The sequence below is a fragment of the Engraulis encrasicolus genome, chromosome 4 (genome assembly GCF_034702125.1).
Source record: "Engraulis encrasicolus isolate BLACKSEA-1 chromosome 4, IST_EnEncr_1.0, whole genome shotgun sequence".
In the NCBI taxonomy this organism is placed as follows: domain Eukaryota; kingdom Metazoa; phylum Chordata; class Actinopteri; order Clupeiformes; family Engraulidae; genus Engraulis; species Engraulis encrasicolus.
In genome coordinates this window covers 2835001-2862571 of record NC_085860.1, presented here as the reverse complement: position 1 = coordinate 2862571, position 27571 = coordinate 2835001, and the positions used below count along the sequence as shown (strand labels likewise).

The 27571-nt window shown below is 43.0% G+C and overlaps 2 protein-coding genes across 4 annotated transcripts in view; both read right to left on the bottom strand.

Annotated features, from left to right (window-relative positions):
* The window catches only part of LOC134447181 (protein inscuteable homolog), a 68466-nt gene extending 66738 nt beyond the window's left edge, over window positions 1-1728 (bottom strand). Inside the window, exon 1 of the mRNA XM_063196528.1 lies at window positions 1275-1728. The gene's annotated coding sequence lies outside the window, so the exon portion shown is untranslated. The remainder of the gene's footprint in view (window positions 1-1274) is intronic.
* Window positions 1729-8956: 7228 nt separating this feature from the next.
* On the bottom strand, window positions 8957-15194 carry LOC134447186 (calcitonin-1-like). 3 transcript variants are annotated; one of them, XM_063196535.1, is made up of 5 exons: window positions 15088-15194; window positions 13595-13686; window positions 12615-12749; window positions 9717-9928; window positions 8957-9292 (listed from the first exon to the last, which is right to left on the bottom strand). In XM_063196535.1, the coding sequence occupies exons 2-4, from the start codon at window positions 13678-13680 to the stop codon at window positions 9766-9768; spliced, it is 384 nt and encodes a 127-aa protein (XP_063052605.1). In that variant the 5' UTR covers window positions 13681-13686; window positions 15088-15194; the 3' UTR covers window positions 8957-9292; window positions 9717-9765. The 3 variants fall into 3 exon arrangements, with proteins under 3 accessions (XP_063052605.1, XP_063052604.1, XP_063052606.1); XM_063196534.1 differs by lacking the exons at window positions 8957-9292; window positions 9717-9928 and adding an exon at window positions 11176-11391; XM_063196536.1 differs by lacking the exons at window positions 8957-9292; window positions 9717-9928; window positions 15088-15194 and adding an exon at window positions 11176-11391 and having other exon boundaries at window positions 12615-12738; window positions 13595-13633.
* Between the last annotated feature and the right edge of the window lie 12377 nt (window positions 15195-27571).

The following is a 27571-nucleotide window of genomic DNA, read 5'->3' as shown; positions in this document are numbered from 1 at the left end:
CCCCCCCCCCCCCTCTGTACCCTTTCCACAAATTTCAACATGATCAGAGGTGTATCCTCTGCCAAAAAAGTGTGGAGCACCAGAACAAAGGCAGGAGGAGAGGGACCTGTCAGATGGTGAGACAAGCCCAATTCTGATTCCTGAGACATATTCTGATTCCATTCCAGCAGGGTTTTTCCATTTTGTGTAAGTGGCATCTTGCCTCACTCACTCAAAGCTCCATTCTTTGTCAGTGGTCTAAAGCGTGAATGTTCACATTTCTCTCACATAAAAGAAAGACAGAGATGTTCAAAAACAACAATAAATTGAAAAAATATCATTATAATCATCCATAGAAGGGCAGTAGCCTATTTTGTATCCATCTTTCACAAACAAGCGGCCCGCCTGACTCAATTTCATGCACATGTCAAAAGAGACTTCAGGCCAGACTGCCTCCATGGTTAGATGTGCAGACCTGGTTGAAAGGGGAAAAACACAAAGCCTCTTTTATATGAGTGGGCACAAAAGTGTAACCAGATCTCTGCTATTTTTGCGTACTATTTAGCCGAATGCTGGTTAGTGGGAGGCTCAGGATGAGGTCAGCAATAGTGAGTGAGAGAGCGACAGGGAGTCACCAGTGAAAAGAACAAAATCTCAAGTCTGTCATTAGCGGTGGAGCCCTTTCAATCACGGCCTGACTGAGCAACTGTCAGTCATTAGGCTAACCAAACACACCCATGCAACGCACACGTCTATTCTTAGAAGAAGCTTGAAAACGTGAAAACAGGCTGACTGAACTTCAAAATTCACATTATGTGCACAGAAGGCACTCAATATTGCCTTTGACTCACTTTTTCAGGGAGTGAAAAGGGGATGATTCATTCATCTTTAGTGAATGACATTCATATTCAATAAAAAAGACAAAAAAGTAATGATGCCATTTCCCATCTGTTCTATACAAAGAAAAAAGTTTTGAATTGGCATGCTCTTGACATGCTCTGAGGTTATAGTCAGTTTGTCAGCCTGCTCCCATTTTAGCATGAGAATGGCGCTGTGCAAACGTCACTGAGGCTCTAGTGACTGGTGACAGTTGAGCCTTCTCACCGGATGCAGCCGTGTAGGAGACAGTTGGAGCACCTGACAGCTTGCTCGCTGTCGTAAACTCAGTTAACTTTCCATGCCCTCTGACTTCACAACTGCAAAGCGTACACATAACCAAAGGTCTTTCACGAGTCCAGAAAACCACCCCAGATGTCTTTCAGAAAGTAAATAGCAAGAGTATTTACTCGACCTACCTCAGCCTTTTACGAAGCGTCACAAACTTGAAGCATTCCCACGGGCGATCATCATCAACCAAACGTAATGTCTCCTGTTTCTCTGTAATCGCATATGAAGGTTCTGAAGCTCACTCTACTTACTGTTCCAAGACTCGAGTGTCCTCAGAATTTTCTTTTTGGAGGTAAAACTCCCAACCCTCTCTCTCTCTCTCTCTTTCTCGCTCTCTCTTTTTCTCTCCCTCTGTCAGACAGGCAGCTGAGCATAGTTTCAGCTGGGCTACAGTCCAAACAGACATGAAACTATTCTTATTTCTGCCTGCCATTTGAGGCGCAGGGCTGTACTTTCGGAGAGATTCCGTGGTCAAGCATGTAATTACACAGTGACCGGTTATGGTAAAGTGTAATTGTAGACCTCATCATCAGTTTCCCTACCCCGGACTGCCAGCAGAACTAGGTAAGGGAGAACTTTTTAAAAGTCCCCACAAAAGCGAGACAGACCACATAAATAAATAAGGCCCTGGGATCCAGATGTGTGGCTGAGGGGAGTGGAGTGGAGGGAGAGGGAGGGATGGTGGGGGGAGGAAGGAGAGAGCAGGGGAGCAATGGAAGGGAAGAGAGAGAAAGGAGGGGAGGGGGGGGTGGTAAGTGCAGCTGAGGGGGAAACAGAAAGCCATATGTCAGAATAGCCACCGCAGCAGAATGAAATCATATTTCTGACAGGGCAAAAGAGTGTGTGTGTGTGTGTGTGTGTGTGTGTGTGTGTGTGTGTGTGTGTGTGTGTGTGTGTGTGTGTGTGTGTGTGTGTGTGTGTGTGTGTGTGTGTGTGTGTGTGTGTGTGTGTGTGTGTGTGTGTGTGTGTGTGTGTGTGTGTGTGTGTGTGTGTGCACGTGTGTGTAGTGTAGTGTAGTGTGTGTAATGTGTAGGGTGTAGTGTGAGTGTTTACCTTCTGCGAAGAAGAAGTCAGCGGAGAGCTATGGGAAGGATGTTGTCTGAGTGTATGTTATTCCTGGAGCCTGACTGGGAAACTTCCAAAGCTTCTCATTTCACCTCACTGTTAGCAATGGGGGAAGAAAGCTCCTTGAAGGTTTGCAGGATTAGAAAAAAAGCAAACATTGAGTATATTTATGTATATACAAAAGGCAAAAAAGCACACGCGGCAAGGATTTAAGTTACAAGGACATGATGTGAGGCCACTGCCAGCTAAATGTTTTGACTTCTTTTTTAAAAGGGCTTTAATAAGATCTTTTAGTGCTACAGATTATTTCCAGCCTCAGAAGTCACATCATAAAAGTCTTTTTTTTAAGACAGCGTTACGCAGATTCATGATTTGGCAAATCGGTGTTACTCCATTCATTGTCTACATTTAATTACAGCCCACAAATTCCGCTGTCCCCTTGAATGTCTTTGAATGTGTAGGAGACAATGATGAATGTAAAAGGGTGAATGAGTCTGCAGTGTGGCAGTCGGTTGAGCGCACTACACAGTAAGTTCTGTGGTGTTAATTCAACGCATAAGAGAGTCAAATGTAACAATTTCGGTGTTGATTTTACTGTCTACGTGTTTGAATTAACACTGCAGAAATGTAAATTGTGTGGCAGTCAGTCTCTAGCTCTCCATCTTATTTCCAACAGAAGTGACCAAATATCTCCCAGCTGTTGACTATTAAGGCTGTTTTTCCCGTGCTGGCAAAGACGCTACATTTCAGAAGGAAAGACACACACACACACAAACACGCACACGCGCACAGGCGCACGCACACACGCACGCACGCACGCACGCGCGCGCACGCACACACACACACACACACACACACACACACACACACACACACACACACACACACACACACACACACACACACACACACACACACACACACACACACACACCAACCAAAAGCAAGCTCATGACTTTTCAGTCTCCCACAATTATCAAAATATGAAGAGATTTTTTTTTTCCATTTTGGAGGAAAAGTTTCCATATGAAAAAAATGGAGTGTTCCAGACTTCAAGACTGCTCCGGTCTTACAGAAGACAACAAACAGAGGCAAGTAAGAGGAAGTCTGGGTAAAGGTTTTTGTGCCGAAAGAGTAATGAACGTTGGAGCAAAAAGAACTCACAATAATATCAGCGGTCTGAGAGGGGAGTTCTGGCTGAGTCTTCTGTGGTTTTTAATAGGTGCTGATTTCACAGAGACAGAGATCAACATTTTCACTGTTAGCCTTCCTCAGACAAGAGTGTGGAGTAAGAAGACCACTAGTGAAGGGGGAAGTACACAGTAAAAATGCAGTGTTAATTCAACACTTCGAGTATACTTTGGGACCAAATACACTCTAGAAGATGTTAGATAAACTCTATCTCTAAGTGTTGAATTAACACTGGGAAAGTTCCTGTGTAAGGATGATTCTAAAGGCGCGGACTGATAGGAGGCCCTTTGAATGATATTAGTAATATCCTCCTGACTACCAGCAGTTCATTTTTGTCCTCTCTTGAGGACATTTGTAAACTGCAATATCTCCCACCCCATACACACTACTGTGCTAACTCCCACTGGTCTTTAAAGAGGACATTCAGAGCTTTCCAATGATACCATGTGTGTAGGGGTGAGGTTTTGGGAACTTTCTATTTCTTTGCAAGGAAAATGGTGTCCATTAAAAATAGGCCGCTTTTGGTTAAAGGGAAAGTAAATGCATAATACTTTAAAGTGGGCAATTATTGTCTTAAAACATCATCTTTATATGTTATTTCAATCTCTTCAGAGTACAATTAAACCATTTCTAAATTAATGATCAATCTCATTTTTTGCCTTCAAACAATTGGGGGAGTAAAAAAAAACAAAGATTTTAAAACTTTTTTTCCCCTGGTAGTCAGGAGGATATAGCATTGCCTTGTATACAGTAAAGATCAGGGTTAATGCAACACTTAGCCCTAGAGAATAGGGACCGAATACAGAAGATACTCTCTAAGTGTTGAAATAACACTGCATTTTAAAGCTTTGACTCTTGTCCAAAAATCATAGTATGTATATCTGAAATCTTTTATGGGGCCCATGGATTTAGCAGCGCCTCTAGCAGTGAGTTTGTATTCCTTTGCAAACAAGTAAAAACTTGCTTCAGTTCGGTAGCGATGAAGACACATTTCGAGACATATTTGGCAGCCATAATGAGAACCATGTCAGTTGTGTCGAGAGGGATTTGTCAGCCCTCCTCTCGCTTTCATCTTTGTTTTACTGCCTGTCCCCGTGGCTGAGGAGGGGATTGTCTAGTCTTGTCTCCTTCTTGTGTTCTTTTTACAAGGAAGCATTTTCTCGAGGTGACCTGCTGTGTATCAAGTTTTTTGAAACAAACGTCTGTCCCCCATTAACTTCTAGTCAATTGCAGGATGAACAATTTAGCTCAAGTGAAGTAGTTGACATACAGTAAACCTAAACAGTGGATGGTGGATCTCACACTTTTCATGACAGACTGCTGAAAACAACAAACTAAGACAACATATTTATGAGAGAGGGGTTGCTGTGCTGTAGTGGCCTCCAGTAGGCCTGGGTTTATGCAAACAGGCGCTGCTCTCTCCTGATCCCCAACTATGTTCTGAAGATGTCCAGGCCAGAGCTGGACCAAGGCCTGGACATTTTTGCACGAGCCCTTCTAAATTATGGGCCAGTCCCCAAGAATATTCAATAAAACTGACAGCATCAGCCACTCAGAACTGTCTGCCGGCCTTGAAATGCCCTGTTTGCCAGATTAACAGTTCCAGGCGTCCAGTTTAGTCTCAGAAGTTTGAAATGGTATGTGTCTTGTAAATCTCTGCTCAGAAAACCTTCACTTAAAGCGTTTTGATGTTACTCAGGACCAGCCTGATCTCCAAAAATTCCGTGCTCCTTGACACAGATGTTAAGGACACGAAATCCGTGTCCAGGAGCACGGATTTTGCCAAAATGCTGTGCTCCTGGACACGGAATTGTTTTCCGTGCTCCTGGACACGGAATTGTTTTCCGTGATGGGCACACGGAAGTGCTTTCTATAGGCTATTACCACAGCACTGTGTTAACTATATCATTAGAAAATACATACCAAATGCTAATCCTAAACAAAATAATGCTATAGCAATTTAAGTTGTGCCCTGACCAAAACGTTCCCTAACCTTAACCTGTCATTAAAGACATATTTTTGAGAAATACCTTTTCCAGTTGGTTGCTAGGCTATCAAAGTCATATAATGAATGAAAGAAAACTAGCTGTGCCCAGACCAAAACAATCCCTAACCTTAACCTGTCAGTAAGAAATGTTTTTTTTAGACAAAATATTTGAAAAAAGAAAAATCCTGAGAAAACACAAGACTGTGGAAATAGCCTATAGAAAGCACTTCAAACAATTCCGTGTCCAGGAGCACGGAAAACAATTCCGTGTCCAGGAGCACAGAATTTTGGCAAAATCCGTGCTCCTGGACACGGATTTTGTGTCCTTAACATCCGTGTCCAGGAGCACGGAATTTTTGGAGATCATGTTACTCAGGACATAAAAAGCTTTGATGTGTTGCCGTTGGATTAAACAATTTTAGGGCTGCTGTGGACCGAAAAAAGAGTCTCCAACTCTCCTAACATGTGCTTAGAGATCATCATGCGTCATCCATATATTAACACTTTGTATACGATAAAAGCTTGGATTGTATAGAGGAAGCTATTAGCGGTAGCCACATTCTTTTTTTAAGGCTCAGCTTCACATAATCAGCATGATCCACACAAGTTTTGCATGTGCTGCTGCAAAAATATTGTGTTTATACATTCTTGCGCATCCTAATGCAGGGATGCAGACAGGGGGGGACAAAGGGTTTTGTTGTCCCGGGTCCAAAGGGGGGGCAGATCTGGGTCCCCATTACATTGTATATATTGAGTGTGGGTAGAGGGTGGGGTGACTGTGTCCTGGGCCAGGCCAAAGCTGTCAGCAGCCCTGATCTCATGTGCAGATGAAGGGGGATATCTGCTAGCCTAAGCAGTCCAATTGCGCAGGAAAACGCAATCTGGCAATACTGCAAGAAAGAGCCCAAAATTCTTTTACGTCTGGGGACCAAAATGTATTGGTCCCACCATTGTTGACCTGTGCATGTTAAAACACTGTATGAATTTCATGATAAAACTAAGTAGACACCTTTTTAGCTAGAAAAAAATAGTAAGGCCATGTTAATCTAATAGTCTTTAACATTTGCTTCATCTTTGATATCATTTATATATTCTGTAACGGGTTGGATTACCAGCAGCAATATTTTCACATGGAAAGGAAAAGGCAGGGGGGGGGGGGGGGGGACTTTTGAAAAGCTGGCAAAGTCTTAAAATGTTAATAACATTAACACTTGATTCATAGATCTTCTAGCCCATGCCTTGGACCCACTCCAACATCTATCAGGTTCCTCCAGGGACACAGTTCAGGGGGCTGAAATAATATCATTGAAATATCATTGTTAATGCTATTTATAGCACCCTTTCACAGCAATGCATTAGTATTACTTTCACAGCAATATAATATTATTATGGACCTATAATAAAATATTTTCCTGCAATAGTAATATTAACAGTGTCAAAATGTGCTACTGATAGCGTCCTTCCAAATATAACACAATATAGCAAAAACATTACTTTCACATCAATATTTTAGTAGGCCTATATTCATGTAAAATAAACTATTTTTATAGCCGTGGCCCAAAAAAAACAGGGCCTTTAGGATCATTGCATTTTCCTCCACCAAAACAATCTACACCCTTACACCCAGGACTGGTCAAATTCGAACCATGTCAAAATTTCAGGCAAGGCTTAAAATTCTGTGTCGAGTGATAATGAGGATGGACTCTCAGACTGAGAAACACTCTTTCAAGTTTCTTGACAGCTCAAGCTGGGAAGTAAACAACAGGTTGGTTTAAGAAGTTGTGGTGGTCAAGTGAGTAAGGGAGTGGCAGAGGAGGCCTTGCTATGTCTTCAGTTACAGTTTCCCACTGATGTATGGACATTTACAGTTGGCAGGCAGCCTCTCTAACCAAGTGTAATGAAATATAGGCTAATTTGACATTTGCTGGTGGAATTACTTGATTTAAACATTGCTGTTGAATTATCTATGATTGATTCATTATTTGATCTTTCCCCAAATATCTGTGTACACTGAATGCTGAGCCAATAAAATCTCAAAAGTTAAATGTTTCATAGTTCTCCAAAATAAGTAGGCCTACACTGAAAAAATTCCCCCTAATGGTATCTTGCACTCCATGTACTGAGCAATTCTTGCATGATCACAAAACAGATTGTAATCATCTTTTTATTTGGTTGTAATTATTGCAAGCAATTGTATGCTACTTGGTTGGTCTGGCTGGTAGGGTTAGGAATAGCACCTTTATTTCAATGTTATAGACTGTCGCTGGTTGCTAAGTAACTGTTATTCCTAAGGTTGGAAAACACAAATTGGAAAATAGGAATGAACCCAAGCTTCAACTGGAAATTCAATTTATGGTCAGGGTTGTGGTTGAATGTGATATTTGCTTGCCAAAGTTGTAGACTGAAGAGATGTAATAACGCCATTTCAACCAGCCAAATATCATATCTTAATATTTCAGCCACAAAAAAATCCATCATTCCTGCAGTTGTCCATTAACAGGCCTTTCTGACTTGTGTGATTTTGAAAGCACTTGAAAGTATCAGAACAACAAACAAGAGACTCACCCCTTCCCTGGCCAAATGCTTCATCATTGAAATATTTAGGGTTAGACAATTGTATGGGTAAGGTATTCATTTTGGCTAGTTCTAATTCTAAGATCGGGTTCTGAAGTAGCCTATACTCCTCCGAAGGAAGTCAAATGAAGCTATGCAGGAATTTAGAATGCCCCCTTTTGGAGACTGACCACATGACCGCTGAGCTGTGCACATTGGCAAGTGAAAAAGACATCTTATTGTCTACTACATGATGCTTACTCTTTTTCTTCCACTAAGTAGAATGTCTTACAAGAAGTTTAGGGTCACCATCAGCAGTGTTATTGTTTATTTGTATTATTATTAAGTGGTAGGTGGTAGCAATGGTAGGCCCATTTGAAAATACCAGTTATCCTTTAAATAACTTGTTTGTGATGAATCTGTGATATTGAGTATTGTTGAAATGATACTGCTTTGAATGCTATTGTTGATTGACTACTGCTAAATGTGAGCAAATTCAGACAATAGCAGGACTGCAGAAATAGGAACAGGTCACTTTTAGTGCTAATTCTCAAGAACAACACATGTACCCCAAACCCAAATGTATCTAAAATACATTTTAATCTTGCTGAAATTCACATTTTTTTTGTCATTACAATATTAATGTTCTTGAATCTCTTTGTCATCCGTGTTCTTCATATCTCCCATCTTCTTTCACCACCACCATCTTCGTCTTCTTCTTCTTCTGAAGCGTACAGGAGCAGACAGACTGTACAATCATGTCATGTAAATGTTTTACAACAAGGCACAAGACACAGGCATCAAGAGGGAAGCCATGTACAGGACAGGCTGAGCTTTAATGCAGGCCCCCGAGGTGTGGCAGAGGACTCTGCTTGGGAGGGATGTGGTGCTGACACAAGACGTTAGGGGTGCCGTGATGATACATAATAAACAATGTACTCTAGGCCCAAGAAATGGAAATAAATAAACACTGCTGTTTTATTTTTTGTTCTAATTTTTATTTAAAATCCATGTCATATCAAAAAATAAGATATATTTATCTATTTATTCATTTATTTTTTTTCCTCTGTATCTTTTTTTAGTGGGAGGTTTGGGTGGTTGTGTGATGTAACTTTGTTTTTCTTTTTTTGTATTTTTTTTCGTCATCTTTGTCATGATTGCCAAAAGCAAAATGAAGGAGTCATAACATCAAGAGAGCGCGTGAGAGTTTTTGTTGTTGTTGTTGTTGTTGTTGTTGTTGTGATGTCCTGGGTGCAGATCCTTTCGTAGACAGGGAGGATGCATGTGGTGGCATGTGGTTTTGTCTGCCTAGATTGGACACAATGTCGTCTTCTTGAGATGGGTCAACCTCTGCAGGAGGAGAGAGAGAAGAGGGGAAAATTCAATTCAGCTTGATTCAACTTTTTTCCAATTCAATTTAAAAACACTTAATTAGTCTGAGAGAACTTAATGCACTAAATGTAGTATACATATAGTCCAGGATAGCACCACATAGATTAGAACTGGGTAGATTGGAATAGAATAGAATAGAATAGAATAGAATAGAATAGAATAGAATAGAATAGAATAGAACAGAATAGAATAGAACAGAATAGAGAAGTGTAAGATTGTAAGACAACAAAGAAGACAACTAGAGTGATTTCAAAGGGGTCTTATTATCTTTGCTGAGAAGATGAAATGAAGCCAACAAAGCCTCCACTTCATTCCAACTCAGACGAGTGTCCTGTCCTGAGACATGCTATGACAAGGTATCCAGGGACAATCCAGTGCTCACCATTTCCCTGAAAGGCCAGTGGAATGCTGCTCGCTCGCTCGCTCGCTCCTCACATCTGGGCACTTCTCCTCCGCCGTCCGAACGCGTGGGCGCCCACGTCGGTGGGCACGAAGCTGCTGCTGCCGATGCCCCCCGACCGGCTCAGGAAGTCGGCCAGGCGGTGGGTGACGCAGGTGGCCGTGTTGCACGCTCGCTTCTGTGCTGTAACACTGCTTCAGGAGACACAGCAGGGGTGGGGGGCGTTAAGTAAGGGGGAGGGTGGGGGATTTGCATGTGACATACAGTATGAACATCATGTACGTTTATGACCACAGACGTGTGAACACAGTGTTCTTTAAGTTTATGGCCACCGACACCTACACAGGATGGAAAGAGACACAAATGCACTTTCACAAACATATGCATACATGTGTGTAGTGTATGCATGTGTATGTGCGTGTGGACACAAACACGCACACACATGTGCAGACACACACACACACACACATACTCAGGCAGTCGCGCGCACACACACACACACACACACACACACACACACACACACACACACACACACACACACACACACACACACACACACACACACACACACACACACACACACACACGCGCACACGCACACGCACACGCACACGCACACACACACTGTCTTAAGTGCTTTTTCACCCACAGCATACACAGCATCTCTAAACACTTAAGAAACTTGACTCATGGACTCAACATTGACAGAGATGAAATGACAGTCTCAAATGTGATAACAGTTTAAATGGGAAATTGACAAATTGACAGAGTGAATTAAATGAAGTGTAATTACCTTGGGTAAGCAGATCATGTACATGCAGGGGGTGGTGTATTTCATGAGGATCATTTACTGTATCTTACTCTATTTTACTACATTTCAGGTTCTACTACAAATAAAAAAGAAAACAAAAAAGCTTCCTGATATAAAAATAAGTTTATTAAACAAATTAAATACCCAGTAACACATGACAGAACCATAATGTCTGTTTAATTGAACTGTGACGGCTACATGTAATGATTTTATCTCTTTAACCATGGAAATTGACGAGGGAAGTGAAATATTCTACATTTTTCTACCATTTAAAATGTACAAAAAATAATAAATAAGGGTACAAAATAACCCTAAATAATTTGGCACGTTTTCCATTGTTGCAGTCAGAATCAAATAAATAAATAATAAAGAAAAGAAGAAAACAAAAACAAGGGAATCAGAAGAGAGGTTGACAGCTTTTTTTTCACTCTCAGAAGTCAGTCAAGCAGGCAGTATCCACATGCACCAAGACCACTGAGTATTGAGCAAACACACACAGAGGAGCAGGCAGGGAAGAGGAGAGGAGAGGAGTAGAGGGGAGGGGAGGGGAGGGAAGGAAAGTGTGTGTGTGGATGTGTATCGGTTTTAGTGGGATGAGGGAGGAGGTTGGAGAGGATGGGTGTGCATGTGGGGATGGGGGGGTATTAGATGGCATCCACGAGCTCCAGGGTGGGGGCGGCAGGCGCGTAATGGCTGCTGTCGGGCAGGCTGCGCTTCTTGCCGGGGGTGCCAGCGCCCACGTCCGTGCGGGGGAACGTTTGTAATTTGTGCAGCTCCTGGGACAGTTTGCCCAGGGCACAGGTGCTGAGGTTGGAGCAGCGCTTGGACAGGGGTCTGTCCCAGCTGTGAGGAAGAGAGAGAGAGAGAGAGAGAGACCACAACATGCAGAGAGAGAGAGAGAGAGAGAGAGAGAGAAAGAGAGAGAGAGAGAGAGAGAGAGAGAGAGAGAGAGACAGCGACAGAGAGAGAGAGAGAGAGAGAGAGAGAGAGAGAGAGAGAGAGAGAGAGAGAGAAAGAGAGAGACCACAACATGCAAAGAAAGAAGGAAAGAGAAATAGGCTCATAGACCTGAAAAGCATGCAAGGAGAGGATTTATCATGCCACTTCACTAGCCCCCATCACCCCCACCCCACCCCTCCGTGCTCCATCCTCTACCGTCACCCCCACCCCCACCCACCGCCCACCAGCATCACACCACATCACTATCAGCATCAGCATCAGCATCATCCCCCCCTTCTCATGCACTTCAAACAGGAACATAAATGCATTCCGGCACTTTCTACGTCATTCCAAAGATATGCAGAATTCTAGAAGAGTTACATCCAATTGTCATGCTTTAAGAAAAAACAAGTCCTGTAACCACATGCTCTTGCATTTTACTTTGTTGTCATCATTCCCATACCATTTCCAAAACGATCTAGTTTTTCTCAACACCATGCATAGCACCATATTGACATATGGAGTAGAAATCAAAACCATGCTTTATCAGAATATCTGAAAATTGCGTTGTCCTTAGGTAGGCAAACAAGCACTTGCAAAATGGTCTTGGACATTCTTTATCCATGCAAAGCACAACCGTTTTTGTCTGATGTCAAATCTTTAAAAGTAAAGAAAAGAAAAACAACTCACTGACCACTACAAAGAGTACATACCTCATACCTCTCAAATCAAAGGGCAATGGACACGGGACTCACTGCTCAGTAGTGTTAGAGAGGACGCTATTGATCCAGTTTATTGAAAGTAATTGATCTGATTTTCTTCATTTTAATGTGAAAATATAACAAACTTCTCAGTTCATTCATATCAGTAAACTCCCCCTATATATCACGACTGTAAATATCCAATTTCATAGGGGATGTAATGTTCTTTAGTAGGAAGAAAACTGAACAAAACATTAAGTAGAAGAATGACAAAGAAAAAGAAACATAATAGAAAGAAGAAGAAGAAGAAGAAGAAGAAGAAGAAGAAGAAGAAGAAGAAGAAGAAGAAGAAGAAGAAGAAGAAAAAGAAGAATAACAAGAAGAGAGGCAGAAGAAAAAAGTTAAGGAGAAAAGATAAACATGTACCTATTCCCTTCGTTCGCTTGCTGTTCCAGCTCCTCGGTCGTCATCTGTACAAACTCCTTGATGATGGCGTTTAGTAACCTGCGCGCTTCATAGTCTGTGAGTGTGACCCGGTCTGTCATAGACTCTAAACCAGGTCTGCAGGACAGGCAGGGGGAGAGAGAGAGAGAAAGAGAGAGGGAGGGAGAGGGAGAGAGAGAGGACGCCATAGCAGCAAGTCAGAGAGCATCACGGCTATCCGCCGGGCAGGCGGGCGGGCAGGCGGGCGGGCTAGATGGGCGGGAGAGGGCCAATGATAAAATGGCCTCCCATGAGCACTTGAGGCAGTTTTGCGGCTGCCTGATGGCAGTGGGGCTATAAGGCAATTACATCTGCACTGGGGAGAGGGACTGGGGCCAAGACAGATTACGCCATGCCTACTCACTGTAAAAGCCTGGGAGGAGGAGGGGAGGAGGGGAGCTGGGAAGGGGAGGGGAGGGGAGGAGGGAAGGGTGAGGGGTGGTGAGGACTGAGTAGAATATAGAGGTTTTTATATGTGTGCGCATGTTCTTATGATCAGTGCAGAGATGACATCTTCTATGCATGGTGATCCATTTAGAGTTCTCAAATTAATTCCAGATTGATTTTACTGTACAATCTGTCTGTGAATACAGGTATGTGACTCATGAATGTACAGAAATGCACATTAGTTTGGACAAAATGAAATCCCCTTTTTTAATATCTAAAGTCCATTACACTATGTCCTTCTATGATCACCAGAATGGCATAATTTGTGTTGTACACTTTGCAATATCAATAAAAAAGGAATTCAACAGAGCAGAATTAAATGAAGTCAAATCGAATTTATCTGAATTGAGCAGTGAGTTCATTCTCTGCACTATCGTAGCTCAACACGGGTCTTATTATCCCGTGCTGACACCTTGTGAGTCGCACAGCTTGTCTGTGTCTGTGTCTGTGTCTGTGATGCTGCAGGTATGTCTCACCTGGCGGGCGCTGCTTGGGAGCTGTACATCTGGCAAATGACCAGCGTATACGCAACGAGAAAGGCAGAGATCTTCAACATAAACATGGCTTCCTACAGCAAAAAAAAAAAAAACGTCAGAGAAAATATGATGTCAGTTTCGGGGAAAAGGGATGATGTCGGATTCTAAAATGTAATCCAGTAAAGAGTTCTTCACATTTACATTTTAAACTAATTGATCGTGGCGCACAGTAAAATGGCTAGTGAGGAGCTCTAGAGAATTATTCGCAAGCTTGGGGCAATCAAACCAAAGTTGTCAGGGAATAGTAAAGCAGACTATACAAGAGAGCAAGAGAGGGGTTTATTGCAATCACTCTGAGAAGGAATAAACCACAGCGGGTCAACCACCAACTGCTCCCCTGATGCCCATATTATTCTCTATCTCATACAAACCATGAGCGCAGACACGCATACACACATACCCACACAAGAGCACACATGCACAGAAGCACGCACACATGCATGGACACACACACACACAAGAGCACACACACCGGAGCGCGCGCGCGCGCACACACACACACACACACACACACACACACACACACACACACACACACACACACACACATACACACACACACACACACACACACACACACACACACACACACACACACACACACACACACAGTAGGCTTCAGAATGGATGTCCCTCGGCCAGCTGCAGTCCATACTGAACATCCAGCATCCGACCTGCAGACGGGATAGTCCCCATACAAGTGCACCAGCACTGAATGGACTGGGGGCGTGTTGGGGTCCAATGAACCCCCATCACCCATGTCCCATACTCACAACAGCAACAGCCACCCTCCTCCTCCTCCTCCTCCTCCTCCACCTCCTTATCCTCCTCCTCTTCCACATCCTCCTCCTCTTCCACCTCCTCCTCCTCTTCTTCCCCCGGGACCAAGTGCATTAGTGTAATGAGCTGCCACCATACTCCCATGGCCGGCCAAAGGGGGATAATCACTCCACGTCCCCTTCAAAAAGCCTCCGCCATACACACACACACACACCACTCTCACTCTCTCACTGTCTGTCTCATGTACGGTATGTGTCATCCCCACATACAGCGCACCACCACGACCGACACGCCAACACGCCTTCACGCCCACACACACACACGCACACACACACACAGACAGACAGACACGCACACACACACCTCACATCACATAGCACAGCTTAAAGTCTGACCCCTCCGCCTCAACGTCCGTCCATCCACTCCATGGTCAATCCAATTAAAGTCATCTCCCCTCGCCACTCCAATACTGGAGACAACGTCCCGTCTCCTGCCTCTCTGTCTCTTACTCTCTTTGACTCTAAGAGGTAATACTGTCACAACAGAGACCTCATGCGTTCCCCCCCGCTGCCGCACTCTGAGCGCATCCTGTCAACAACCAACGCCACCACCACCACCACGCACAACAGCTATGGAGAAAACTCTCGACTTACCTTAAAAACTGACCGTGGGTCCTCCTGCAGAAAAAAAATATAAGAGCGTAGGCAAATGGATAAATTTGCATAAAACAACTTGAGGTTGGACTTGCCTTAACTTGGAGACCAACTCTTGACTCTGTTGCATGCGGCTACAATGCACAAGCCCTATATATCCGCCACTAGGATTTGTGTATTGACTGTGTAGGTGTTTAATTATGTGCCACCAGCCAATCCCCCGCCGCCGATCGCCTCAGCCAGCCAATGGGAGGCCGCCCTTGCTTTCTGGCACACTAATAAGTCCTACGACTTCACAATGACGTCATTGCCCGAGCCACTAAGTGCTCCATTCACAAAATCTGCCACTATACTTTGGAAGCCCCTTGATGCACCAAATTTACATTGATGCATTAATTAAATGGGAACAAATCAATTGAGTATAGGCAAGCATGTGTGTTGCAGGCCATTAACGTTTTTTTATGGGCTTCCAAAAATGTATAGAAGCAGGATGGATTTTGAGAAATGACAAATCATAAAAGAGAGGAGACTGGCTGCCAGAGCCCTCTGCTGGTCGTGATGATCGTCACATCCTCCTCTCTGAGATACTTACTCATGTCCACACAAATGGGGCCACACAGTATGTGTGTGTGTGTGTGTGTGTGTGTGTGTGTGTGTGTGTGTGTGTGTGTGTGTGTGTGTGTGTGTGCGTGCGCGCGCGCGCGCCTGTCTGAATCATCACAGCAACTTCCTTTTCTAAATTTCAAAGTGCAATTGTTACTCTGCGTTAGGATAAAGATGCTGATGCTGAATCTTAAACGTACATCAAGAATGCATGGGCTCTGAAGATTTCAGATGAGGGAGTTTTAGGGATTTTTTTGCACATTCACTAAATAAATCAAACGCATGTACATGTACAGTATATGTTGATATAAGTGAATTTGACAGAATTGATTGGTTTTACTGTTTTACAATGGAAAGGTAATTTGAATGCTCACTTAACATCTGACAGAACATCGATTTCTGTGGTTATTGCATGGTTAACATACTGAACATGTACTGTATATAGTATATCAGAATGGTGTAAGAGAAAGTGCTTAATGATTTCAATTACTATTTCCTTTTTCATGGACCAAGACATCCCCCATTAGTATTCAAAGTGATCCAGTGCTTTGACACATTTTAACAGTTTTATCACAATTTTAAATAGGCTTTCAATACCTGTTTGCACCTGTGATGCAAATGTGGCAATTTCATCAACTAATAGCTTCAGAGTTGGTATCACCGTAGCCTATTTACAAAAAAGGCTGAAACAAGCGTATTACTGGATTTTACCTTCTAAAGTCTGGTTCTATCTACTGTTTATCTGTGTTTGCCACATCAGAAATTGGAAAATTAGGGAATGGGTGGAACAAAACATGCACAACTGGTTTGTACCTGCTGAAGTCAAGCGCAGTCCACCAATCTGTATAGCGCTATATTTGAATGCGCTAGGAAGGTTCGCAACACTGTCAGGTACAGTAACTAGGCCCACATATGTCAGTGAGAAGGCCAGTTGTCTAGGATGAGCTTGTTAGAGCTATTGAGCAGTAGTCATCCACAGATGACAATGGAGGTCAATCAATGTTCACACTTGGCCTCTGTCATGCTACTGCTGTTGAGCACTGGGGAGCCCCTGATAGTTAAGTATTAATGTTACAACTGTTGATGTTGTCAGTTCATAGTGTAATGCAATAGCAATGGGTTTGCACTGTGGTGAATGATGAGAGAGAGAAAAAAACTCTGTTTGCTGTTGTCTGGAGCTATGCTGTCTAATGAGCCCATTTTTGAAATCAATAAGTTAACCTTTCATTTCATATTTGGCTTGGAACACCACTCCATTGTACTGAAAGTTATTATAGAAGACATGTAATGATTTTATATTCCGAGCAAAGTTAAGACTGACATTTTGAAACAAGCAATGTCAAATGAATCATACCCATCTATTTTAATGTTCTCTGCAATATGGTGAGTACTGTACAGTAGCCGCCTTCTCTATTTTATTATTTTTTCTTCCTGGAACCTCAGCATATATCACTTTGCAAGTTTTATAGGTGAACTTCAAGGTCACTGTCTAACTATACCTTTTAAAATGTGAGCACAGTGTGTCTAGCAAATAAGGTAGTGTTTGGTTAAGTGCTCGCCTAACTGCTTGCCATTTAAAAATTTAATTAGAACAGTAGTAGAGAGGGAGCTTCATTGAATTTAGATGCAAACAAAGAGGCTGCATCCTGACCTGCATCGGGCCCTTCCCCATAAGATAATGTTTACTCACCTGCAACATGGACAGTGCTGCTGCAGCAACAGCAAATAGGCACTCATACTACATGTCCACCCAAAGATTAAAATACAAACAGCGCACCAAAAAAAAACAAGAAAAACTGCTATACTCAACACTAGGAGACAGGCGGTCATTTAAAGAAAGAAAGAAAAAAAAAACTTAATGCAACATCGCTTAACTTGTTAGCTCCAACTGCACTGTTCAGCTTGGTGCATCCTGTAGACATTAAGGAAATTAGATTTAATCATTTGAGTGTTTGGGCATCAATCAGACGCCCACAGAACAGGGCGTGGATTTCTTGTTTGCTTTCCCATGACATCATCTGTCCGAGGGTGCTTCACTACTGTCTGTTTTCTTTGGTATTTCCACTGAAAAAAAAAAAAATCCGCCACTGACAGATGAGAAGCCTCTGAGACGAGCCACTTATGTTTTACATGGCTTGACACAGCATTAACCTGAAAACATTAATGGTACGGTACCATTTTTTTTCCTTCACTCACTCCCTCCCTCCCTTTACGGAAACGAGGGGGAGAGTGATGGCGCTCTGATATCCTAAAGAAAAACTTGGCTCTTTGGCTTGGAAGGGGATCAGGATCAATCCCGGGGACTTGGACGGGGGCCCGCAGTATTTATAGAAAGTAAAATATTATGCCATGATGAAATGTGGCCAAGGTCCAGACCTCGCCGCTGCAATTTCTGCCGCTACAGCAAAGCTGTGAATTAAAGACGCTCTTTGTGAGGCGCCTGTTGTACTGTGCTGTACTGCCTGCCTGGTCTATTTTTATTCAGAGGAAATTTAGCACCTCTTATAAACAAACCTGTAACAAACATCCAAGTGAGCATGTGCACGCTGTTTGTGTGTGTGTGTGTGTGTGTGTGTGTGTGTGTGTTTACGTGTGCGTGTGTGTGTGTGCATGTGTGTAATATGCTGCTGTTGTCTAATTAGCATTTGGCAGTCCACAAACTTGCTAATAACGGGAGTCAACAATTGTGTTACCTGATCAAAGCTCTGGCAGGCTGCACAAGTTGTGAGAAAGGGGAGGCAGAGAGGAGAGGCGGGGGGCTGGCTCTGTGCTGGGGAGGCAGCGAGGCAGAGAGGCTGGGGGGTGGATCTGGGCTGGGGAGGCAGCGAGGCAGAGAGGCTGGGGGGCTCGATCTGTGCTGGGGTGACTGAGTTGATATTTTATGTCATGCTGGCCTGGTATTGGGGATGCTGTTATCCAAAACAAACATGATGGTGGTCTGTCTGCAGTGTTTTAAATGCCCTGAACAAAGACATGGTGACGGACAGGATGGTGGTCTCATTTGAAATGACCTAAATAAAAACGCAGTGAGGGAATTCGTTTCAAGACAGGTAAGCAAAAAATATTATCGGTCGACCAATATGACCAGTTAAGTCCAAAAGCAAGATCTTGGCACACCTCAGAGAGAGAGTTGGCTATACACATGAACGGCCATCCGGGTACTTTGCTGGTAAAGGCATTACGCCCCTTTATGGGGGAAATCAAACCGAATGTCTCATTAACTTACATGCTACATCGGCTAGCAAAGGTGTAGGTTTGGCTCGAAAAGTGGTGGGGACATTTCAATCGCAAATGGTCCGGATATGCTGTTTTTGCATTATATTTGTGAAAGAATGGTAGGGACAAGCTAGGTTTATCTGGAAAGTGGTATGGACATGTCCCCACCGTCCCCCCCTAAAATTGCTTCAGCCACGGCTGTTTGGCTATATTATTTGGACAGCTGGCACCATAACACGTTTTCGGCATGTTGAGCGTGAACAACACTAGTCTAGGTCCTTGTCTTTCGTCTATTCTTTCCCAACACCACCAATTGCATTAGCTTTACCCCCAATGTTTTCCCCCCAAAAAAGGGCGTAACACATGAAACATGTCACGCCGTTCATGCCTATAAGGAGGGAAAGTAATCTAATCGCCCCCTGCTGGCAGCGTTCCTAGCCTGTGTATGAAACTAATTCGTTTTTTTCTTTAAAAAATTACATCTCGGTTCTGACGACGGCTGCCATATAATATGCTTGTTGGTCTGTTTTACCTATTCAGGGGATAAAATGTTCAGTTTTCCACTAATCTGAACTGTTTTTAATATTATTTAAAAAGCTAATACAGGACTACATTGAGTCACGTGTGTGACGTGTTTACTCCATTCACTCCATATAACATTAGCCAGAGATTCGATTATCCATCACCACAGAAGGCATCATGTCTACTAGAATCCATAACCAAACCAAACTAAACGAGTGTACATATGTGTAATAAGATGCCAATGTGTAACTCACAAGATGATACAAATGTGAAGACACGTGACAAAATTGTATCCATTTGTTTCCCTGTGCTGTTAATCAGGCGCGAATGAAATGTTTACTGATGTAATGAGAGCGACTTGGAGCTGTAGTTCGTTTCCAACAAGATTGGCACAATTTCCGTTTTCTTTAATAGGGCTTTTACACAAGATTTTACACAAAACTTTCACAGTTTAGTAGTTCATCACATTTCGTAGGCCGAAACATGTGTCCAGTGTACAAGTTCTGCAACATATCTTTGTGGGATTTTTTTGAAAATTCGTCTATGGAGTTCTCAATAAGCATCGCTCTGGGTTTAGGAACGCAACCGTTGGGATCGCTGTTTCCCACTTTCCCTCCCTATATGCACAAAACTCTATTGATGTGTATTGGTGAATAATGATCATAATAATAAAAATAAAATTATTAATAATAAAAAAGGGGGCTCATATCATCCAATGTTATTTATTTAGGGCTTATTTTCCAGCGCTTCACATTAACCCCTTAGCGCAGCACTATGGCTCTCTGTAATGTCACAGCAATGTTGTTATGATAAGCATGTTCAGCAAGTGAATAGGGTCGCCGGTGACCCCTGCTGCAGTAAGAGGCTACTGGAGCTATATCGTGGAGCTTTATTCTCCAGTGCATAGCCTACTGTATGGTAACAAAGATATTTCTGCTTACCGGCGCTGTCCATTCCCCTGAATTGTAGGCCTACCTGGTAAAGAAAGGGGAGATCACACTTAGGACCTTGTATACATATAAATTCTGATTATATGCGTCTGACTGTGTCCTTGTTTGGAAGTAGCTTTGTATAAAACTGTCTGCTTACATGTAATGTAATAATGCGATTGTCAGTAGTGATTCTGCATTACTCAGATGTACAGTACAGTATGCAACTCTACTTCACTCAGGCATAAGCAGAATCTAGACAGCTGCAGGTAATGTGTGCTGTCAGTGCTTGGATATATTACTTTAACTCTTCACATTAACACCTCAAACTGAGTACATTAACATCTTCAGTGTGGCCAGAGATGCCACAGCAAATAACACCAAAAGGTCAGAACGCCCCTTTGAGCACATCATCATCCACACCTCTGACAGCACATACGTGACAGCTGACAATATCAAGGCCACGGATGGTGAAAACCTCCCACATCCTTACACATTCGTGTCAGCCATAAAGAGATCAGAAAGTCAAAACTTGCCCTATCTGCAAAGATTGCTATTACTGCTTAAACAGCCAATGAAAGAAGGGGAGCCTTCTGATTGGCTCAGGACAAGAGGCTGATGGACAGAGGCTCAGCCCATTTCACTCGTGGATATGCCTATGTGAATGTGGACTCTCAAATAGGCCTATTTGAAGATGACCACAACCAGAGATGACTGATGAGGTGGAGTGAAGTGAAAGCCCAACTGTGAAACTCCAACTCCCAATGTTATTGTGACACAGCACTCCACAGCACACAAGTGCAAACAACAAAACTGCATTCATGCCTCACCCGTGCAAGGGGGCAGCCCCCAATTGTGCCTGAAAAGGGGGCAGTGTGGCAGGACGGTTCCATGCTCAGGGTACCTCAGTCATGGAGGAGGATGGGGGAGAGCACTGGCTAATTACTCCCCCCACCAACCTGGCGGGTCGGGAGTGCCACCTTTGGGCTACAAATCTGACGCCCTAACCGCTTACCCATGACTGCCCATCCACTTACTTATGACTGCCCTGCCTGAGACGGTTCATAAGGAGATTCTGCTGGAATCCATATGACGCAAGGTTCTCATATGAGCTGCCATGCTCCTTTTGGAGGCTGGCGGTGGTTCAGAATGAATGTAGTTCAATGGGGTAAATGTAAAAAGTCACGCCCATTAGTGGTGGGTATTGACACATGCCCATTTTTGGAGACGGGAGTTGATCCCACTTATTTGTTGCATTGGTGATATGTCAAATGGTGCAGCTGATGTACTGCAACTAGTGTAACTGAAGTCATCCTATGCAACCAATACCCAGTTTCCAACCAGAGACCTCGCAAAAAAACGGTATAGGCAGATGATGGGAGGCGCGCGCGCGCACGCACGCACACACACACACACACACACACACACACACACACACACACACACACACACACACACACACACACGCGCGTGCACACATATGTCAACACACATGCACTTCAACACTAGTCTTCGTGGCAAGACATGCCTAGTTTTTTATCCAGCAAAGTCATTAAGTCCAATGGTTATACACAGGGGTTTACCAGCTCTTTTCAGTCCAAATCTCAGTCCTGACTTTCTCCAATGTCCGTTAGCAGCAGTATGTAATGGTCACTAGAAGCTGAGGTACAACATCTCTACCCCATCTGGAGGTTAGCCTATGTTTTGATATCCGATTGTTTGGTAGGCTATGTTCTTTTGCTAACAGGGTCGCCAAAATGTTATGAGACATTACACGAAGTTTTCTGTATGAGTCTAATTCTGGCTATGTAATTATTTTGAATACATGGAGAACCACCTAACTTAGAACTTGATTTTTTGACAATGATCTGCATTGAGCTACCTTGGCAGAGGTCAGCACTCTCTTCGAGTGCTCTTCTAGTTACCTCATGGCTGTGTCTGTCTGTCTGTCGGTGTGTCGGCCCACACTGTTATCACTGTTGTGTTTGTCGTCTGCAGGGATGGGCAAACACACACACACACACACACACACACACACACACACACACACACACACACACACACACACACACACACACACACACACACACACACACACACACACGGCAATGCATTGCATGATGAATTCAGTCAGTCGCAGCAAATACCATATTAGATCATATTGATTGCACTTGTTTAAGTAAGAAGTTGAAAGGACACACTGCTAATTTCATCAACATACTCCAAAAACATTCACCACATACAGGCTACGTCCAACTGGAAATGTGGAATTGTGAAATACTGCACTTTGATGGCCTGCTTAATACGCTGTAGAACGTGCTAACCTCAAGAAAAGTATAGTCTAACTGGGTGCTAATTCTGTGAAAGACTATAGAAAAGAGAGAGGACAGCCCATTTTCCATCCTTGCTACAACTTATACAGTACAATGGTGCAATATTGAAAACTGTCTTAGGATGTCATTTGCAGAAATGATCTTGTCCTTTAGAAGCTGAGAAATGTGTGTGGTTGTTCATGCAACTCCTGTAATGAGTTCAATTATCAGCTTATTTCCATGTCCACTTGTTAGCCCACTCCATCATGGGACTGGATACAACAAAAAGAGCAGTACAATAGGAATGACTATGTTACTGCCAATTGATTTTCAGAGGGAACCATGAGAGTGCAATTGCCTCAGTGTATATGAGAGAGAGAGAGAGAGAGAGAGAGAGAGAGAGAGAGAGAGAGAGAGAGAGAGAGAGAGAGAGAGAGAGAGAGAGAGAGAGAGAGAGAGAGAGAGAGAGAGAGAGAGAGAAACTGCCAAATATGGATGCGTGGTCTAGTGCCCAAAAGAAGTCTGACTGCAATGCCTGTAGGAATTTCCCTCTTCCAAATTTGTTGGCGTACCACTTCTGGATCTTTCCCCAGACATCAATATGATTTTAAAACAATTTAATGTCTTTCATGATATCTAAGGGTTTTTGGATGCCTTTTCGACAGCCCAAATCTATAACCTAAGCTTAATTTGTGTACCTTTAACCTTATGTATACATTTGGTTATTTGAATAAAACAAACGAGCATGAGCAAAGATACAAACATGCAGAAAGAAATGTACAAGAAACTCTCAAAGATGTTGATCCTTCAGTTTTATGCACGACACAATATGACATTCGAGAGGCATCTGACTGCAGACCTCTTAGCTTTGGGAAGACCAGACTCTGTTGTTGTCCTAGTGATTAGGTTAGGCTTTGCATGGAAGGAAAAGAACTCTGTTGATGTAGTCTACTATGATAATGGCACTTTGCTTAATTCATGTATAAAAAATGGGAAAGAAAAAAAACCTTAACTGTGAATGAAACTCAAGCCCATCTAACATTTTGGAGACATAAAATGTGAAATGTGAAACATATTTTGAGATCTGGCACCTTCAAAGAGTTGGACTGATATGACAGTTATTGCAGCTTTCAAATAATGTTTGAGTTATTGTCTTTGCAACAGACAGGAGTTTTGAGCAAAAGTTTTATATGAAATATTTACATAGGTTATATATTTTCTCTTTACAATGCATTGTATGTCACCCTATAAAAATGTATCTGCCAACAGCCATATCACAAACATAAAACAAGCAGGGTACCTACTGAAGTAGACAGCACAAAATATGTATCATGCTGACTGGTGTTCTTGGCAGAGCTGTAGTTTGAAAGCTTTTTTCAAAGGATGGTTCACTCCAGACCACAGGTGCACTGCACACAGTGGAAATTGTAAGCTAGTGTGGTCTTGCCATTTGCAAGTTTCCGCAAATAAATTGCCTTAATATTTTACAGTGTTGAAACCCTTATTTCGATGAATGATGACAAGAAGAGCTTAATCACATATGAGATTTACAGAAGGCTATTTCAAATCTTCCATATATCATCAGTAAAGTGCAACTTGGATTCAGAGTGCCACATACTGTACAGTATTTCAAATCACCTTGTTTTACATGACAATACAGGGCATTACTGTAATTAACTCTTCCAATTAACCCCATTCATTAGAATCAACAGATTTAGTGACTGACTGGAGCTAACGCACAGAACTGGATCGCTGCTTGTTGAGTCAGGATGTCTATTATATACAATTACAGTATCATGAAGTAAAGATAATTAATTTGGTTAATATTTGTATGATTATTTTAATGTTGATGATATACTTGCTACTGTACTGTCTTCAGGTTGAATGGCAAAACAACCATTTCAGCTACGCTGTGTCATCTTATTCACTACAGCCACCTGCAGTGCCCTCTCTCTGCCTTTCTCTCTCTCACACACACACACACACACACACACACACACACACACACACACACACACACACACACACACACACACACGCCATTCCCTCCTTGCCAGAAAGCACAGGTGCACACATGCACTCACACAAACAATATATATATCCATACCATCCCACCTCACCCTCAACCCATATCACCCCCACCCAACCCTCATCGCACTGCAGACCACCCCTCCTTACCATCCAGAGCCTCTCCCTCCCTCCCCCACTCTGCTCCCCTCCACCCTGTTCCGCTACCACCCTGCAGCCCCAAACACCACCCACCACCACCTCGCCCCCACCCTCCAGCAGACTGGTGCTGCAAGACAGTGGGACCACTCATCCCCTCCATACCCACACCACTCTAACACCACTCCACTCCCCATACACCCCATCCCTATCCCATTCTCCAACTCAGCCCCCATCACCCTACACCTGACTGGTATTGCAAGAGAGAGTGGTAGGCGAAAGGAGGCCACCACCACACACACCTGCCATATTATCCAGCTCCCTACGTCCACCCCCATCCCTATCCCACTCCTCCTCATCCCACCCCACCACTCCCCCACTCCCTCCCTCCATATGACTGGTGCTGCTGCAAGAGAGAGAGAGAGAGTGGGAGCCGAAGGAAGAAGCCATGCGCAGTGACTCAGTCTCCTCTCCATTTGAAAAATTAAAAAGAAGGCCGCTTGGCAGGCTCAAATGAAGCCGGCCAAAAGTGCTGAGCTAAGCACAACCACCCCACTCCCTCTCCCCCTCCTCCACCCTCCGCTTGATCTCAATCACAAAGGCGGTGCATTGATGTAATGCCCAGCAGCAACGCCGGCCCGTACACCACACTAGCCACCGCCTGCCTTGGCAAGAGGTGCAGCTTCCGTCATCAGCAAAGCACTTTGATTCGTCCCTCCTCCACCACAAACCCCCCAGCCACCCGTCACACACACACACACACCACTAACCATTGCTGTCTTATGCACCTTACGTATAGGCAAACACAAACGCACGCACGCACTCTCTCTCTCACACACACACGTTGCTACATCAAATATCATTAACAGTGAGGCCACTCAATATTGCAGTCTTTTTTTAAACCCCCAAACTGCACTGGTGTGGTATGGCGGCTATGAATAGCATCAGCCCTGGAACGGTCTTCCTGCGGCACATCTTATGACAAAATACTTCCCAGTTTAATCTATATGCTCTGCTTCACTTCACTAATTAAACAGCAGGACTGTGTGCCCATGAAAATGTGCCTCAGCATTTATTAGTAAAGTAGCCTAAGCTGTAGTATATCAAAACAGGTTTCACACATATTAGATGGTCATTTTCAATATAAAAATATATGGTAGACTTTTATATTTATTAGCTGGTAAAAAAAAAGTAGCATAGTGTAGGTATAGTGGACTGTAGGCTGCACCATCTTTAGGCTACCATGTGGCCTATTTGTTGTTAAAATGTTCCAGGTGGTAGGCCATATAGTAGCCTAAGATAGGCTATTTTATTCTGTGTCTTTTAAACAGGTGTGTGGAATGTGACTTTTGAGTTCTGTCAGACATCAATCATTTATATCACAGTTTTTTCACTACTTTCTATCTAGGATATCCAAAACATCCGTTGTTAAAGCCACTGGACTAAAGGAATATATTATTATAATGTAGCCTACTTCAGTGGCTTAAACACATCAAAGCCTGTAAAATATCAGAGACGTAGTAGGCCTGCGTGCTATAAGGCTCTGTAACATGGGCTCATACTGCTCTCTAGTGGTAATTTTGATTAATAACATTTGACTCAATGCTTCTAGAACTACCCGAAAGCAACCTTGGCTAAAGGCGAGGTGGAAAAATCTTTTACAAATCTTGTTGGCCTATCCAAAACTATGAAAAGGTCAAGTGGAGTTTGCATTATTCTCATATTCAGTTTTTTTTTCCAGTTAAGGTTATTAGGTTTCACCTTTTCTAATTTTAGGCACCCTGGGCGTTTACAGTTTTTCTCTCGAATGCTTACACACAATTTCTGGTACTTCACACACAATTCTCGGAACATCTCACCCATTTCCCAACTCCCCATACCAATGTCACTGAACACTAAACACAATTCCTTCTTTACACTCACATTTCAGTTTTAAAACACACTCTTTTCAAACCACTACACACAATTCTCTGGATTACACAGTTTCATGAAGAAAAACCCTGGTTGTCGCATTGAACACACTGTCATTCGAAATACTAAAATCAACTGCCATACTAAGTTCACTTCCTCATCACATGGGCAAACTCTCTTCATACCGGTTTACAATCTGAAATCATCACCCCATATAGTCCATGGGCCGGAGCAGACGTTGGTATCACCTGGGGTGGCAAAGTCTATCAATGTTTTTTGTAATCCTCCATGCCTGAGGGACATTATGTGGTATGATAGCCCTCTGGAAGTGGTAGCTTTCTTATATTTTTACTCACTTTTATAATGACACCCAGTGCATTTCGCAATACATGCCTATATATGGATGTAGGCGTATGCAAGTGTCTGTGATGATGGGATATATTTTCATTGATGTTACATCACATGTAAACACCTTTTGATGGATAATGTGTTTTCTTATGAATTATATAGGTCAAAATATATCCGTCATACACTTTTTCAGCAATATAATGCAAGGTTAGATTGATGCAGAAGCCTGTAGGAGGGTGGGTCAAATCCTAATACTTGCTATATCATATCTGTAGAGTTTGGGCTTTCAGAAAATATATGGGTTTACTAGTTTAATATAAATTATACACCTATTTAGGCCAAAAACCCATAACTGTCTAATGGATTTAAATGGAAATCAATGCATTTCAATCTAATCCCAAACACATTACATAACTGTGGTATAGAGGAATGTAGGGAGTTGGGAGATGTCACAATGCACATTATATCACATCTGGA

Excerpts from the sequence above, each read along its gene's own strand:
- LOC134447186 (XM_063196534.1), bottom strand. The coding sequence starts at position 13,680 with ATGTTTATGTTGAAGATCTCTGCCTTTCTCGTTGCGTATACGCTGGTC. Across the intron at positions 12,750-13,594 it reads TCCCAAGCAGCGCCCGCCAG|ACCTGGTTTAGAGTCTATGA; the intron begins GTGAGACATACC and ends CCTGTCCTGCAG. Across the intron at positions 11,392-12,614 it reads CAAGCGAACGAAGGGAATAG|CTGGGACAGACCCCTGTCCA; the intron begins GTACATGTTTAT and ends TCTTCCTCACAG.